The sequence below is a fragment of the Eleutherodactylus coqui genome, chromosome 6, assembly GCF_035609145.1.
Source record: "Eleutherodactylus coqui strain aEleCoq1 chromosome 6, aEleCoq1.hap1, whole genome shotgun sequence".
In the NCBI taxonomy this organism is placed as follows: Eukaryota; Metazoa; Chordata; class Amphibia; order Anura; family Eleutherodactylidae; genus Eleutherodactylus; species Eleutherodactylus coqui.
The window spans coordinates 95,463,004-95,475,065 of NC_089842.1; the positions used below are offsets into that span (position 1 = coordinate 95,463,004).

At 44.6% G+C, this 12,062-nt stretch overlaps 1 protein-coding gene across 1 annotated transcript in view; it reads left to right on the forward strand.

Moving 5' to 3' along the window:
* Positions 1-12,062, forward strand: part of PRR12 (proline rich 12) — a 93,568-nt gene that overhangs the window by 59,371 nt on the left and 22,135 nt on the right. The window contains exons 3-7 of the mRNA XM_066607196.1: positions 1,346-1,507; positions 2,450-6,093; positions 6,351-6,876; positions 7,254-7,573; positions 10,047-10,163. Of these exons, the coding sequence (XP_066463293.1) occupies positions 1,346-1,507; positions 2,450-6,093; positions 6,351-6,876; positions 7,254-7,573; positions 10,047-10,163 (4,769 nt within the window). The remainder of the gene's footprint in view (positions 1-1,345; positions 1,508-2,449; positions 6,094-6,350; positions 6,877-7,253; positions 7,574-10,046; positions 10,164-12,062) is intronic.

The following is a 12,062-nucleotide window of genomic DNA, read 5'->3' on the forward strand; positions in this document are numbered from 1 at the left end:
TTACTATCATTTACACCGGCTCATACCGTAGATTTCAGATGTGGTGCACAGACAGCCCAATAGAGCTGCTAAATATATTAAGAGGCTTGTGCCTCTCAGTACATTTTGCGCATTTCATGGCAGTGCTATCTTCATTCAGCCTACAGGATTTTCTGCATGTTCCTGAAAGTCTTAGAAACCCTACAGAGAACAGGGAATGGCTGAGAGGTGGGACTCAGCCAATGGGGTGTGACTTAATGTTCAGCCAGGGCAGAGGGGGGAGGCTCCTGCTGCAGATAGTTGTCTGTCACAGTGAGGAGGAGGAACAGGGCTGATCTCCTGGGACACATTTTCTATACTTTTTAGTTTTAATTGGAATAAGAGAGAAAATAGGATGAAATGAAAGGAGAAGATTAAGGGAGGATGTGCTAGGATGGATATATATATATATATATATATATATATATATATATATATTATATATATTTCATGCACTTTTCTATGTTTAAGTAATACTTTTTAAGAATACTTGCCCAATGATCGGGTAAACTCTTTAGGGACAATTCAGACAATTGTTTATTATGGCGTTGTGTGGTCCATGTTTTCATAGAATCATAGTATGGTAGAGTTGGAAGGGACCTCCAGGGTCATCGGGTCCAACCCCCTGCTCAGTGCAGGATTCACTTAATCATCCCAGACAGATATTTGTTCAGCCTTTGTTTGAACACTTCCATTGAAGGAGAACTCACCACCTCCAGTGGTAACCTGTTCCACTCATTCATCACCCTCACGATCAAATATCTAATTTGTGTCTCCTCCCTTTCAGTTTCATCCCACTGCTTCTAGTCTTTCCTTGTACAAATGAGAATAGGGCTGATCCCTCTGCAGTGTGACAACCCTTCAGATATTTGTGGACAGCTATTAAGTCTCCTCTCAGCCTTCTTTTTTTGCAAGCTAAACCTTTTCAGATCCTGTAGGCTTCCTACACACAGCCGGCGAGATATTGGGCCGTTGAACTCGGACCAATATTGCGCTTGTGAACGTTCGATGTCCCCATGAAAGCGAAGCATTTTTCTGTTTAACAACCACCTCCCATCACTTCTGGGAGGCTGCGATCCTCTGCCGCTGTTTTCAGATAGGGTGGAGAATCCGCAAGTGTTTCTCATTGTTTTCAATGGGAAGCCTTGCATCACATTCACGTGCACATCGGATGCCATGCGATGTGTTTTCTGGCCCCATTGAAAATGATGCATTCCAAGAACAGTCGAAGATAAGAGCATGCCGTAATTTTCCCCCACCGCGGTGGGAGTAGTGATTTTTGAGTAGTAATGAAAATACTTGATAATTGAATACATTCTCTTCATAGGATTGTCGGGGTTGTTTGAGACTGGCCTCCATCATGCCGGTAGTGCAACCCCAGATGCCTCGGTGATGAATCTCATCTCTGCTCTTGAGTCTCGTGCACCTCAGCCTGGACCCTCCGCTTCCTCCCTTCTCTCTCAGTTCCGCACACCTTCATGGCAGACAGGTACCTGCTTCAGGATTGTTTTATATAATGGTTTTGTTTTATAGGCATATGACTGTTTAAATTGGACTACTAATTGGTAAAGTGGGTGTCGAGCTGTGTACTAAAAAATCCTATATAAGTTACTACTTATTGGCAATGCTTACCAAAGTTGTTTTTTTTAAAGTCTTTTTCCGTGTTGGTTCTGTTGTGTCGCGACATTTTTAACCAGCGATTGCTGCATTGCCTAATAAGGGTTTAAGGTTCTCTGGAATCCACGCTCTCTGTATCATCCTTGCTCCAGACTGATGCATTACTTTTCCTCCATGCTTTAAACTACCACTGTGCTTCTACAAATTGAGTATGGTATATAACCACACAAACTAAAGACTGGATGAAGTTTCTTAATCCAGGATGACTTTATAAGTAAAGTTCAGTTTTGTCAAGACTGAAAAAAAAAAAAGTTCTTGTCCCCACAGCCTAACTTGTAAGGGTGTAGGACCGTTCGTAGGCTTGGTGCCCTGTCTGCTGTTACATAAATGATGCCGATGGACAGGAGGATGGGAGGTTTTTGGAATGCTGCTACATTTTTAGCTTGTAAATCCCTTTCAGATATAGTAGGCGGTAATAACCCAGGTGAACTTGGAAAGACAGTCCCTCTGCTGTCACAAACCTCATGTTCACATTGTATTTCTCATTCATAAAACACCGGGTGAATGTACCACTGGTATTGTAATCCTAATAGTCAGATCCGCGTGGCTGCAGTGTGGCACCCTATCCCAATGATGCTGCTCGTATCAGACCTTTAAATGCATGATCAGCTGGAATGAGTTTATAATGTGACTATTTTGCCCCCATGTGATTTGTGGAAGCAAGTAAGAAAAGTGACTTCAATGTATTAGTGATGGTGTAAGAGAAGTGGATTGTTCTCTCTTGTGTACTTACGAATGTCTTCTTGTTTTACAGCCATGCACACCCCTGCCCCAGCAGAACTTTTTATATCTGGAGCCATTCCAGGATCTGGTACATTTCCTTCATCATCTGCCCTTTCTGCTTACCAGCATCCAGCATCTTTCAGTGGTAGAAGCTTTCCAGTAACATCTTCACTAACTCTTCAAGATGCCACATTTAGCCCCACATCCAATGGACTCCTTTCTCCTCATGATCCACTCCTCCATATAAAGTCATCCCAGTCTTCAGTTCCATCTTCCCTCAGTTTTGACCGACTTGGCAGCACTGTATTAGGCACCGGACTACCATCTCAGAGCTCAGCCTATCGCAGTGCCCAAGAGTCGGCTTCACGACATCTTCCATCGCAGTTTAACCTTCTCTCCTCCTCCCTCGGCCCTTCTGAACAAACCTCCCAGCTCTACAATGCTTCTGTGTTTTCAAGCTCTCCGGCCTCTTCTATTGAAAGAGCGATGCCCCGTCAAGACAGTGTTATTAAGCACTACCAGCGGCCCTCCAGCGCCCAGTCCCAGCTCCCCTCTGCAGCCGCTGCTGCTCACTCCTTACAGCATTACCTAAGCTGCGGAGGGAGTTACCAGCAGATGCAACACCGTTCCAGCTTGTCCTGCAGTCCGCTGGGCGATCAGTCTCCTGTCAGCAGCGAGGGCTCACAGCAGAAAAACTCACAAGCACGCCAGGAACAGTCTCAAAGCTACAGACCAATAATTCAATCCCCGGGTTATTCAACATCTTCCTCTTCCAACAAGTCCAAAAGCTATTCAGCTTCTAGGCAAACTCCTCGATCTACCGCCACTCCAAAGTGCCAAAGCATTGCATCCACAGGACAGACACACAACTATTCCTCATCCACTCCAAAGCCCAGCTCTGTCATTTCTAGCCAGTCTCAGGCTTACTCCCCTGGACAGCCACAGAATCTTCTATCTATGTCCCAGTCACAAAACTATGCTGTAACCCAGTCGCAGAACCTCTCAGCTGTTACTCAGTCACAAGGCTTTACATCTAGCCAGGCCCAAGATCTGACCAGTGGGAGCAAATCGCAAAGCTATACAACCAGCCAGTCACAAGGCTTGCAGACGTGCGTGAGCCAGAATCAAACCTACTCCCCAGAGCATTTGCAAGGGTTGTCATCGGTGGGCCAGATTCCAAGTTATAGTGTCCAAACAGAGTCCCATGTGTCTGGCAGCCAGGCTCCTAGTTATGTCACTGCTCATTCACAAGGCTTACCAACTGCCAGTCCTTCTCTAAGCTACAGTACTTGCCATTCCCCAGCCATGTCTAGCCATGCGTCGTCTATTGGGTATTCTTCAGTCAGTCACGCACAGAATTTATCCGATTCCAGTCCTTCTCAGATCATTCGGCCTCTGCAGTCCCCTTCATCAAGTCGTTCTCAAAGTGTTGCTTCTCCCGGACAGTCTCAGAAATATTTGACGTCAGTGCTTTCACCTTCATATATGCAGGCTTCCCACTCCCAAAGTTATCAAAACTCCCAGTCCAGTTTAGAAAGAACACCCTCCTATAGCAAACCCAAATCTGATTCGGATCTTCTCTCCACTGAAAGGACGGATGATGAAGACTTCCTCATTCAGCACCTATTACAGTCACAAAGTCCCCCTCGAGTCTCCTCTGAAAGTCTTGTGGAATGTGAGGAAAGATCTAGTAAATCAATGGCCTATGAGATGAGCAAAACGGAGGAGAGATATCACCTGCAAAGTGTTATAAGGACTAACTCAAACTTGGACAACCAAGGCTTAGAACTATCTCTTCAGAGTTTAAAAGACAAGAAAAAATCCGACCGACATAAGGAATATGCGAACACAAGGTCAACTCCAGAATCTCTGGGAACGTCTGTTGTCCATTATAGTCACCAGACTGGTCCTATGGATTCCTTCACTCAGGACATCAAAAAGTCAGTAGATCACTTACCACACATGGACACCTCAAGTAAAGACTTGAACTCGGCGCATTCATACATGCAAAAGACTCCTGAGCATGCATCCCAGGCTCACAGAATGGTGGCTGAGAGTCAGTCGATGGAGTCTCATAACATGCTTCAAAGCCAGCAAGGCACTCCAATGATGATAGATACCTCTCCCGATCTGCCGCTTTCTCTTACCCACCAGCCAACAACTCAGCAGTCACAACTCTTGCAGTCCGTTCTCACTCATACTCAAAGTCAGCTGCAGGCACACCAGAGAAAAGTACAGACCCCCATGGATGTACACCTTATGGAACCACAGAGGATCCAAGCAGAAGCACAATCTCCACAGCTACAGATGCAGCTGCAGTCGCAGGCTTTGGAGGCGCATTTACAGTCACAACAGATGCAGGCTCATGTCCGCTCACAATCCTTGGAAGTACACTCTCGTTCGCAATCAATAGAGGCACAGTTGATGGATTCCCACCAGATGCAGACGGACCAGCAGTCCCCTCAGCTCCAGGCACAACTCCAGTCTGAGCGCATGCAAGCAGAAATGCAGCCTGAGAGGATGCAAGCATCGCTTCAGTCCGAAGGCATGGAAGTACACCCCCAAAATGATGGAATGCAGGCGTTATCCCGTCCTCAAGAAATTCAGGACTTTTTAGAACCTGACCTGAACTTAGAAACACACTTGGGCCAGAGTGGATCTGTGCAGGGTCAACAACACCTCATGCCAGATGCAGGAGACCCCTTACGTTTAGATCCAGAGAACTCCCAACAGGTGCCTCAAGCTCAGATGGAGCCTAAGGATCAGTTTGATAGCCCTAGTCCTCAAGGATCAAAGCAACGGTTTGTTCCTTTGACTTCTATATGCTTTCCTGATTCCCTTTTGCAGGACGAAGAGCGAAGCTTTTTTCCTGGCATGGAAGATATGTTCTGTCAACCACCTTGTGGAAATGATGAGTTCCCAAAGTCAAGCTGTGGTGGTGATGACGGCTCTCAGAGCATGGACAGAAATGATGCTATGAAAAATAGCTATGAAATGATGCAGCCTAGCCAAGGATATTCAGGTTACTGCACCTCTGAAAGTAATGACAATCAGCAAAATGTTCACTTAGGTCTAGACTCGGTATCTGTAAAACACGAATTACCCTCCACGGTTAACACAGAGCAATTAGGACTTATTCAATCCAGTCATAGCCAGCAATCATCAGAAGTAAAACCTGGCCTAACCTCGCCCATATTCTGCTCTTCCAAACCCAAAAAACTTCTCAAGACGTCATCTTTTCATTTACTGAAGAAGAGAGAACCCTCTTTCCAGCCTCCCAAGAAAAACTATGCCCAGGAATACGAGTTTGAAGATGATGAAGACAAGGAGGATGTTCCTGCTGATATCAGATTAAATAGTCGTAGATTACCCGACCTTCTTCCTGATCTTATCTCTAGCTGTCGTACTAGACCTAACATCAGCCCTATGGGTGATATTGACTTTTGCCCACCAAGTATGGATGGGCCAAAGCGAAGGGGCCGGAAACCTACAAAACCAAAAAGAGAAGGACCTCCAAGACCTAGAGGAAGACCAAGGATCAGACCACTGATAGAACCTCATGTGTTAGGGCATGATGGCATTAGAAGACCACGAGGAAGAGGTAGAGGTAGAGGCAGGAGAATAACAGATGAAGGAAGGGAAAGTATGCCAATGGAGCCACTCAAACCACTAAAGGTATGTGGATTGTTCTTCCACAAGCTATAAATGGAAACATTACAAGTTATTAAACATTAGTAGACAATAATTGACTATCGCAACATTGTTTCTTATTGTCTGTTGTATCTAAAGCCTTAAATAGACACAAAAGTAGTTTTTTGTTTCTTTTAATTTTTTTTTTATTTTTGTCAATTTGAGTAGCAGCTGGTTAATAGGATGATCAATTTCTCAAAGGTTTATAAGCTCACGGTGCGCCTTTATATTTCTTTGGGCAGATCAAACTGCAAGTGCCAAAAGGGAACGATACAATGCAGATGGATCAAGCTGAGATGCTTCCTCCTCCCCAGGAGAATGCCTTGGACAACAGCCAGACACGGGAGAAGATCAAACAGAAGATCAAAGAGGTGGAAGAAAAGCAACCAGAAATAAAATCGGGCTTCATGGCCTCCTTTTTGGATTTCTTAAAGTCAGGAAAGAGGCAACAGCTACCCACAGCCAACACAAGCCCCTCAAAGAACCGACCGCCATCAGCCCAGCAGGCTTCACAGGCTTCGTTTGGTATGGCTTCTCAAATGCTCTCTGGGTCTTTGGACTCAGCGGAGAGTGATAGTTTGGTTATGAGCTGCACCAGCCCTTGCAAGAGGTTAGATGATGAATTTAAGCGGAATTTGGAAACCCTGCCTTCCTTCTCCTCAGACGAGGAGGACTCTGTAAGCAAAAACCAAGATCTACAGAAAAGCATCTCTTCAGCTATTTCTGCTCTCTATGATCCTACTGACCGCAAAGAGACAGAAAACACAGGTCAGTAAATGCAGTGAAAGTTCAAGAAATTATTGCATTGGAAAACTTATGTTTTCACCCAGATTTTCTCTGAAGTAGTCCTTCCAACATCATAATGAATGACCTCTCCCCAGATTCTGTGGTCTATAAGAGTTTCGACACATGCTTAACAAAGGCAGACCGTGATCAGCAGCTGAAACATCTGGTTCATGTCTTTGTGCCAGTGACCTATGCTCATGCAGTTACCACCATGTTACCCTCAGCATTGGCGTGTGGACGTGTTGGTAACTAGTTATGCACGAGTTGAAGTGAAAACTTGTTATCCTCAGTATTTTAGCATCGCTTATCATGTGACCCCAAAGTATTTTCTCAACCGTTATCTTTTTATTTTCCTTAAGCACCCGCTGTGGTAGAAGAGAAGGTAGCAAGTCCCGTGCCCTCTGAACCTTCATCACAGCCAGAGCCACCAGTTGCAGTTTCACCACCATCTCCCCAAGAAGCTCCAGCTCCTCCACCCCCTCCTGAAGAACCTCCAGCTCAGTCGTCTCCTGAGCAAGAAGAACCAGAAGATTCCAGACCACTACACCTGGCCAAAAAGCAGGAGACAGCCGCTATCTGTGGAGAGACTGATGATGAAGATGTTGAAAGCAGTGGCGAGGGCATCTTCCGTGAGCGCGATGAGTTTGTTATTCGTGTGGAGGACATTCAGGCACTGAAGGTAGACTTTATTCAAACTAATACAACATTTTTGTTGTACATAGTAAAATATATATTTCTAGAACTGTTCTGTATATGCAAATTAGAACGTGATTTTAATTCAGGAGCTGGAAGTCTGTCGTATAGAAGATCTTAATGGAGAGGATAAATGGTCCTTCATCTCCCTAGGCTGGACTTGTGCTACTCTCCATGCTCCTCACTCTCTGCTAGACATAGTAGGAGTTACTTCTAAGTTTCTAACTCCCACAACCAGTCGCTAATGAAGTGCTAAACTGTGATACTGTGAAAGGTCCTGAGGGCTGTGCTGAAGCTACAGTGTCTGCAGATTACATGTCATTGAGGAGCTTCACTGCGATGCAGTTGCACTAAACAAATGTAACACTTTTATTATTTATTTCTGTATGAACATTGTTCTCAACAGTTATGAAAACCCCTTTAAAGACTCACTCACATGGCCGCATGCAATCCTGATCTGTGAAATACGCCATGTTTTTAGTGTGTGTATATATGAATGAATATGAAAATATATATATATATGAATATGTATATATATGTGTGTGTGTGTGTGTGTGTGTGTGTGTGTGTGTGTGTGTGTGTGTGTGTGTGTAATTGGTTACATATGTATCTTTTTTTTTTTTTTTCCACACGCATTCACTGCGTTATTTTTTGACGTGCACAAAAGAAAAAAAAATGCAGGAATGCCCAAATCTTGTCACTATTTTTTTAACTACTCTCTGTGTAAAAATGCAGTGAATATGCTTGAAACTACATATTTGCTGCTTTTCTGCACAATCCCATAAATTTTAATGAGTGATCTTGGTTCGTGTACAGCATATAACACAAGTGTTTTGCATTGGTGTATTTAAAACCTGCGTATTTTACGCATGTAAAAAAAAAACAACCTTTGTATGTCCTATTTTGAAATGAGTGTTAAAACAAAGTGACATCAATTAGGCTTCCTGCACACGATTGGAAATTCCGCGGCGGGATTTCCTGCAGAATTTCCGCCCATGGAAGCTGCCATAAGATTGCATTAGAAAACGCAATCCTAGGCAGACGGCCGGGATTTGTACGCGTGAAATCACACGCAGAAAACAAATCGCGGCATGTTCCATTTCTGTGGGGGGCTGCCACAGCTCCGCGTATGCGCCGACAGACGACACATCACAGAGCCGGAGCCACGTGAGCAGGTGAGCGTCAAACTTGTCTCTGCAGGGGTGCGGGTCGGGACAGAATTCTCGCAGCGGGATCTGACCCGGCCGTCTGCAGGCGGCCTTAGTCTTTATTTTTTGTGCGCTTGAAAAATGCATTAAAAAAAGCATACACCCCAAATACTCATATATATATATATATATATACGCAGTAGAAAATGCTGTGTATTTTACAGATCAAAATTGCATACGTGCATGTAAATGAGTCCTTACTCTGCTCTCCGAGGAGATGCCAACCATTGCTGATCAGAAGCAAAGTGGCGCAGCACTCAGCTGAGCGCTTCTGCGTCCTTATTTTGGCGATCAGAGTAGGTCTCGGCATCTGAACACCCACTGATCAAAACTTCAGACGTTCCACTTTGACATGCAAGTAGTCTTCTAAAATTATAGGTACAGAAATCTTGCATAGAGTCCTGTAATATGGACTGCCAGGAGTTTTTTGTCTTTTTTTCCTTTTCCAAACCATGGTATCCCTGTCCTGCACCAATTGGGCAGTGCGGTTGCTCAGTAGTTTGCATTGTTGCCTTGCAGCGCTGCGGTCCTAGATTCAACTCCAACTAAGGGCAATATCTGCATGGAGTTTGTATGTTCTCCCCATATTTGCGTGGATTTCCTCCAGGTATTCTGGTTTCTTGCCACACTCCAAAAACTTGCTAATACGAGAATTTAGAAATTGTGACACCCCCCCCCCCCCCCCCACTGGGGACAGAGCCCATAATATCAAGTATTATAAAGTGCTGCAGAATATCTATGCTGTATAAAGGTAAATGCTGTGCCGTGTCTTCTTGATGGGTGTTAAATTCCATTTCTTACATGTCAAAGGATCTAATCTATGGAGTCTTTGCTTATATATTGCGCAGGCCAGACTATTACACTGCTTTATGTACATGCTGAAGTAGAAAGGAGAAACCTTGGGATTTACTTCAAGTCCTTGGGTTAGTAAGATTATGGTGTTTTGGGGGTGAACCTTATGACCCAGAGAGTCTTTTGTAGGTTTCTGTAGTACGAAGCATCAGACCTTCTTTAATATTATAAAGTGGAAGGTCAGAAGTGATGAAATAACATGGAAAGATGAACCACTGGTAGCACAAAACAGAAGATCCTTATTAATAGAAGGACATCTGTAGGGATTTCCTCCTTTTATAGCAGGAATGAGCATGGAAAATTATCTTTTGGTTATTTGCTGGTTTCTTGTTAAATGCTTTAAAGAACCCACCTTTATTCTTCAACTGTATATTGATGGCTATGTTTTTGTGTCTTCAGCTTGCATTGCAAACTGGCCGGGAGCCACCTCCAATCTGGCGAGTACAGAAGGCTTTATTGCAAAAATTCACTCCCGAAATCAAAGATGGACAACGCCAGTTCTGTGCCACCAGCAACGTAAGTTACTTTTAAAACTCTGACAACATGCCTTCCAATCCATGAAAGCCAGCCAAAGTACGTAGAAAGTGCGACGGTGCTTCCTTACAAGTCAGTTATCCAGCTATAGACTGTTTTATGGATAGTAATGTGTGCATCCTACTCATTCCACCATATATATTGTAGTCAGTGGCTTACTGGGGAAACAAAGCCTGACTCTACTTATACACTGAGATTTACTTATAATAGAAAACCGCTTGGTGTGTAAGATATACCTAGTTTCTTATATAAGCTGTATTTCTCATATTTTCAGTGCCTCCTCTCTTAGGCCTCATGTCCACGGGCAAAAGAAGAATTAAAATCTGCAGTGGATTTTAACTCTTCTCCCGCCCGTGGATCCGCACCCCATAGGGATGCATTAACCACCCGCGGATGGTCAATAAAAGTGATTTTTTTTAAAAATGGAGCATGAAAAAATCTGGACCATGCTCCATTTTCGTGCGGGTCTCCCGCAGGCTTCTATTGAAGCCTATGGAAGCTGTCCGGATCCGCGGGAGACCTAAAATAAGAATATACTCACCTGCTCCGGATCTTCCCTTCGCCGCGGCTTCATCTTTTCTCCGTCGCGGCCGGATCTTTTTTCTTCGGGCCGGCGCATGCGCGCGGCACGCAACCGACGTGCCATGCACATCCGCTGGGCCAAAGAAAGAAGATCCAGCCGTGACGGAGAGAAGATGAAGCAGCAGCAAAGGGAAGATCCGGAGCGTGCGAGAGGTAAGTTTATTCCTATTTTAAGCGCTCATGTCCGCGGGGCAGGAGGGACCCGCTACGGATTCTACATGGAGAATATGTAGCGGGCCTGATTTTCCCCGTGGACATGACGCCTTAGGGTGGCTTCACACGAGCGTGTTTTTGTGCGTGCATACGCACGCACAAAAACATGCATCTAGAAGCCACAATGCATTCCCTATGGTATGTTCATATGTCCGTGCTTTGCAGGTGCAGGTTTCATAGGGAATGTACGCATGGTTTTCAATGGTCTGCCGGCACCCCTGCATTCTTTTTCCTGGAAGGGCTTTACATATAAACCCTTCCCTGAAAAACAAGAAATTTAGTGTAAAAATAAATAAATAAACTTACCTATCCGCCATTGCCATGTCCCCTGCGGGGATGCAGAACACATCTGCCGCATGCGGCAGATGTTTCCTTCATCACTGCTAATAAAAATAATTCCCTGCTGCTACATCTAGCACATCTGTGACAGATGCAGCAGAGGAATTCTTCTATTCCCTACCGCAGCTGTCACACATGACAGTTGCGGTAGAGAATCCTGCTACCAGCATCCCCGTCATTGGATTTCAGGGAAGGGCTTTAAACCTAAGCCCTTCCCTGAAAATCCAATAAAAGTAGTGTAAAATTTTTTTTTTAAATTATACTCTCCTTCCTTCAGCTGCTGGGGCTCAGCCGCGACTTCTGGCGCTGTCCCCGGCTCTAGTTCTGAGCTATCATTCATTCCGTCATTCATTCGTCCAGAGCTGCCTGTAAATGGCTGAGCATGTCAGCCAATCACAAACAGCTCTTTCAGCACTAGAGAGCCAGGGACAGCCAGGAGAAGATGCAGCTGAGCCCGGCAACTGAAGGGAGGTAAGCATGGTTTTTTTTTGTATGTGTGTGTTTTTACAGTACTTTTACTTGATTTTCAGGGAAGGGCTTATATTTAAAACCCTTCCCTGAAATCAGTTAGCAGCAGAATACTCTACCGCAGCTGTCATGTGTGACAGGTGTGGCAGATATAGCAGTAGGGAATCCTTTTAACTAGTGGCAGATGTGTTCTTCATGCCCGCGGGGGTCACGGCAGCGGCGGAGAGGTAAGTATTTTTAATTTTTTTTTTTTACACTAAAAAGTTTCTTTTCCAGGGA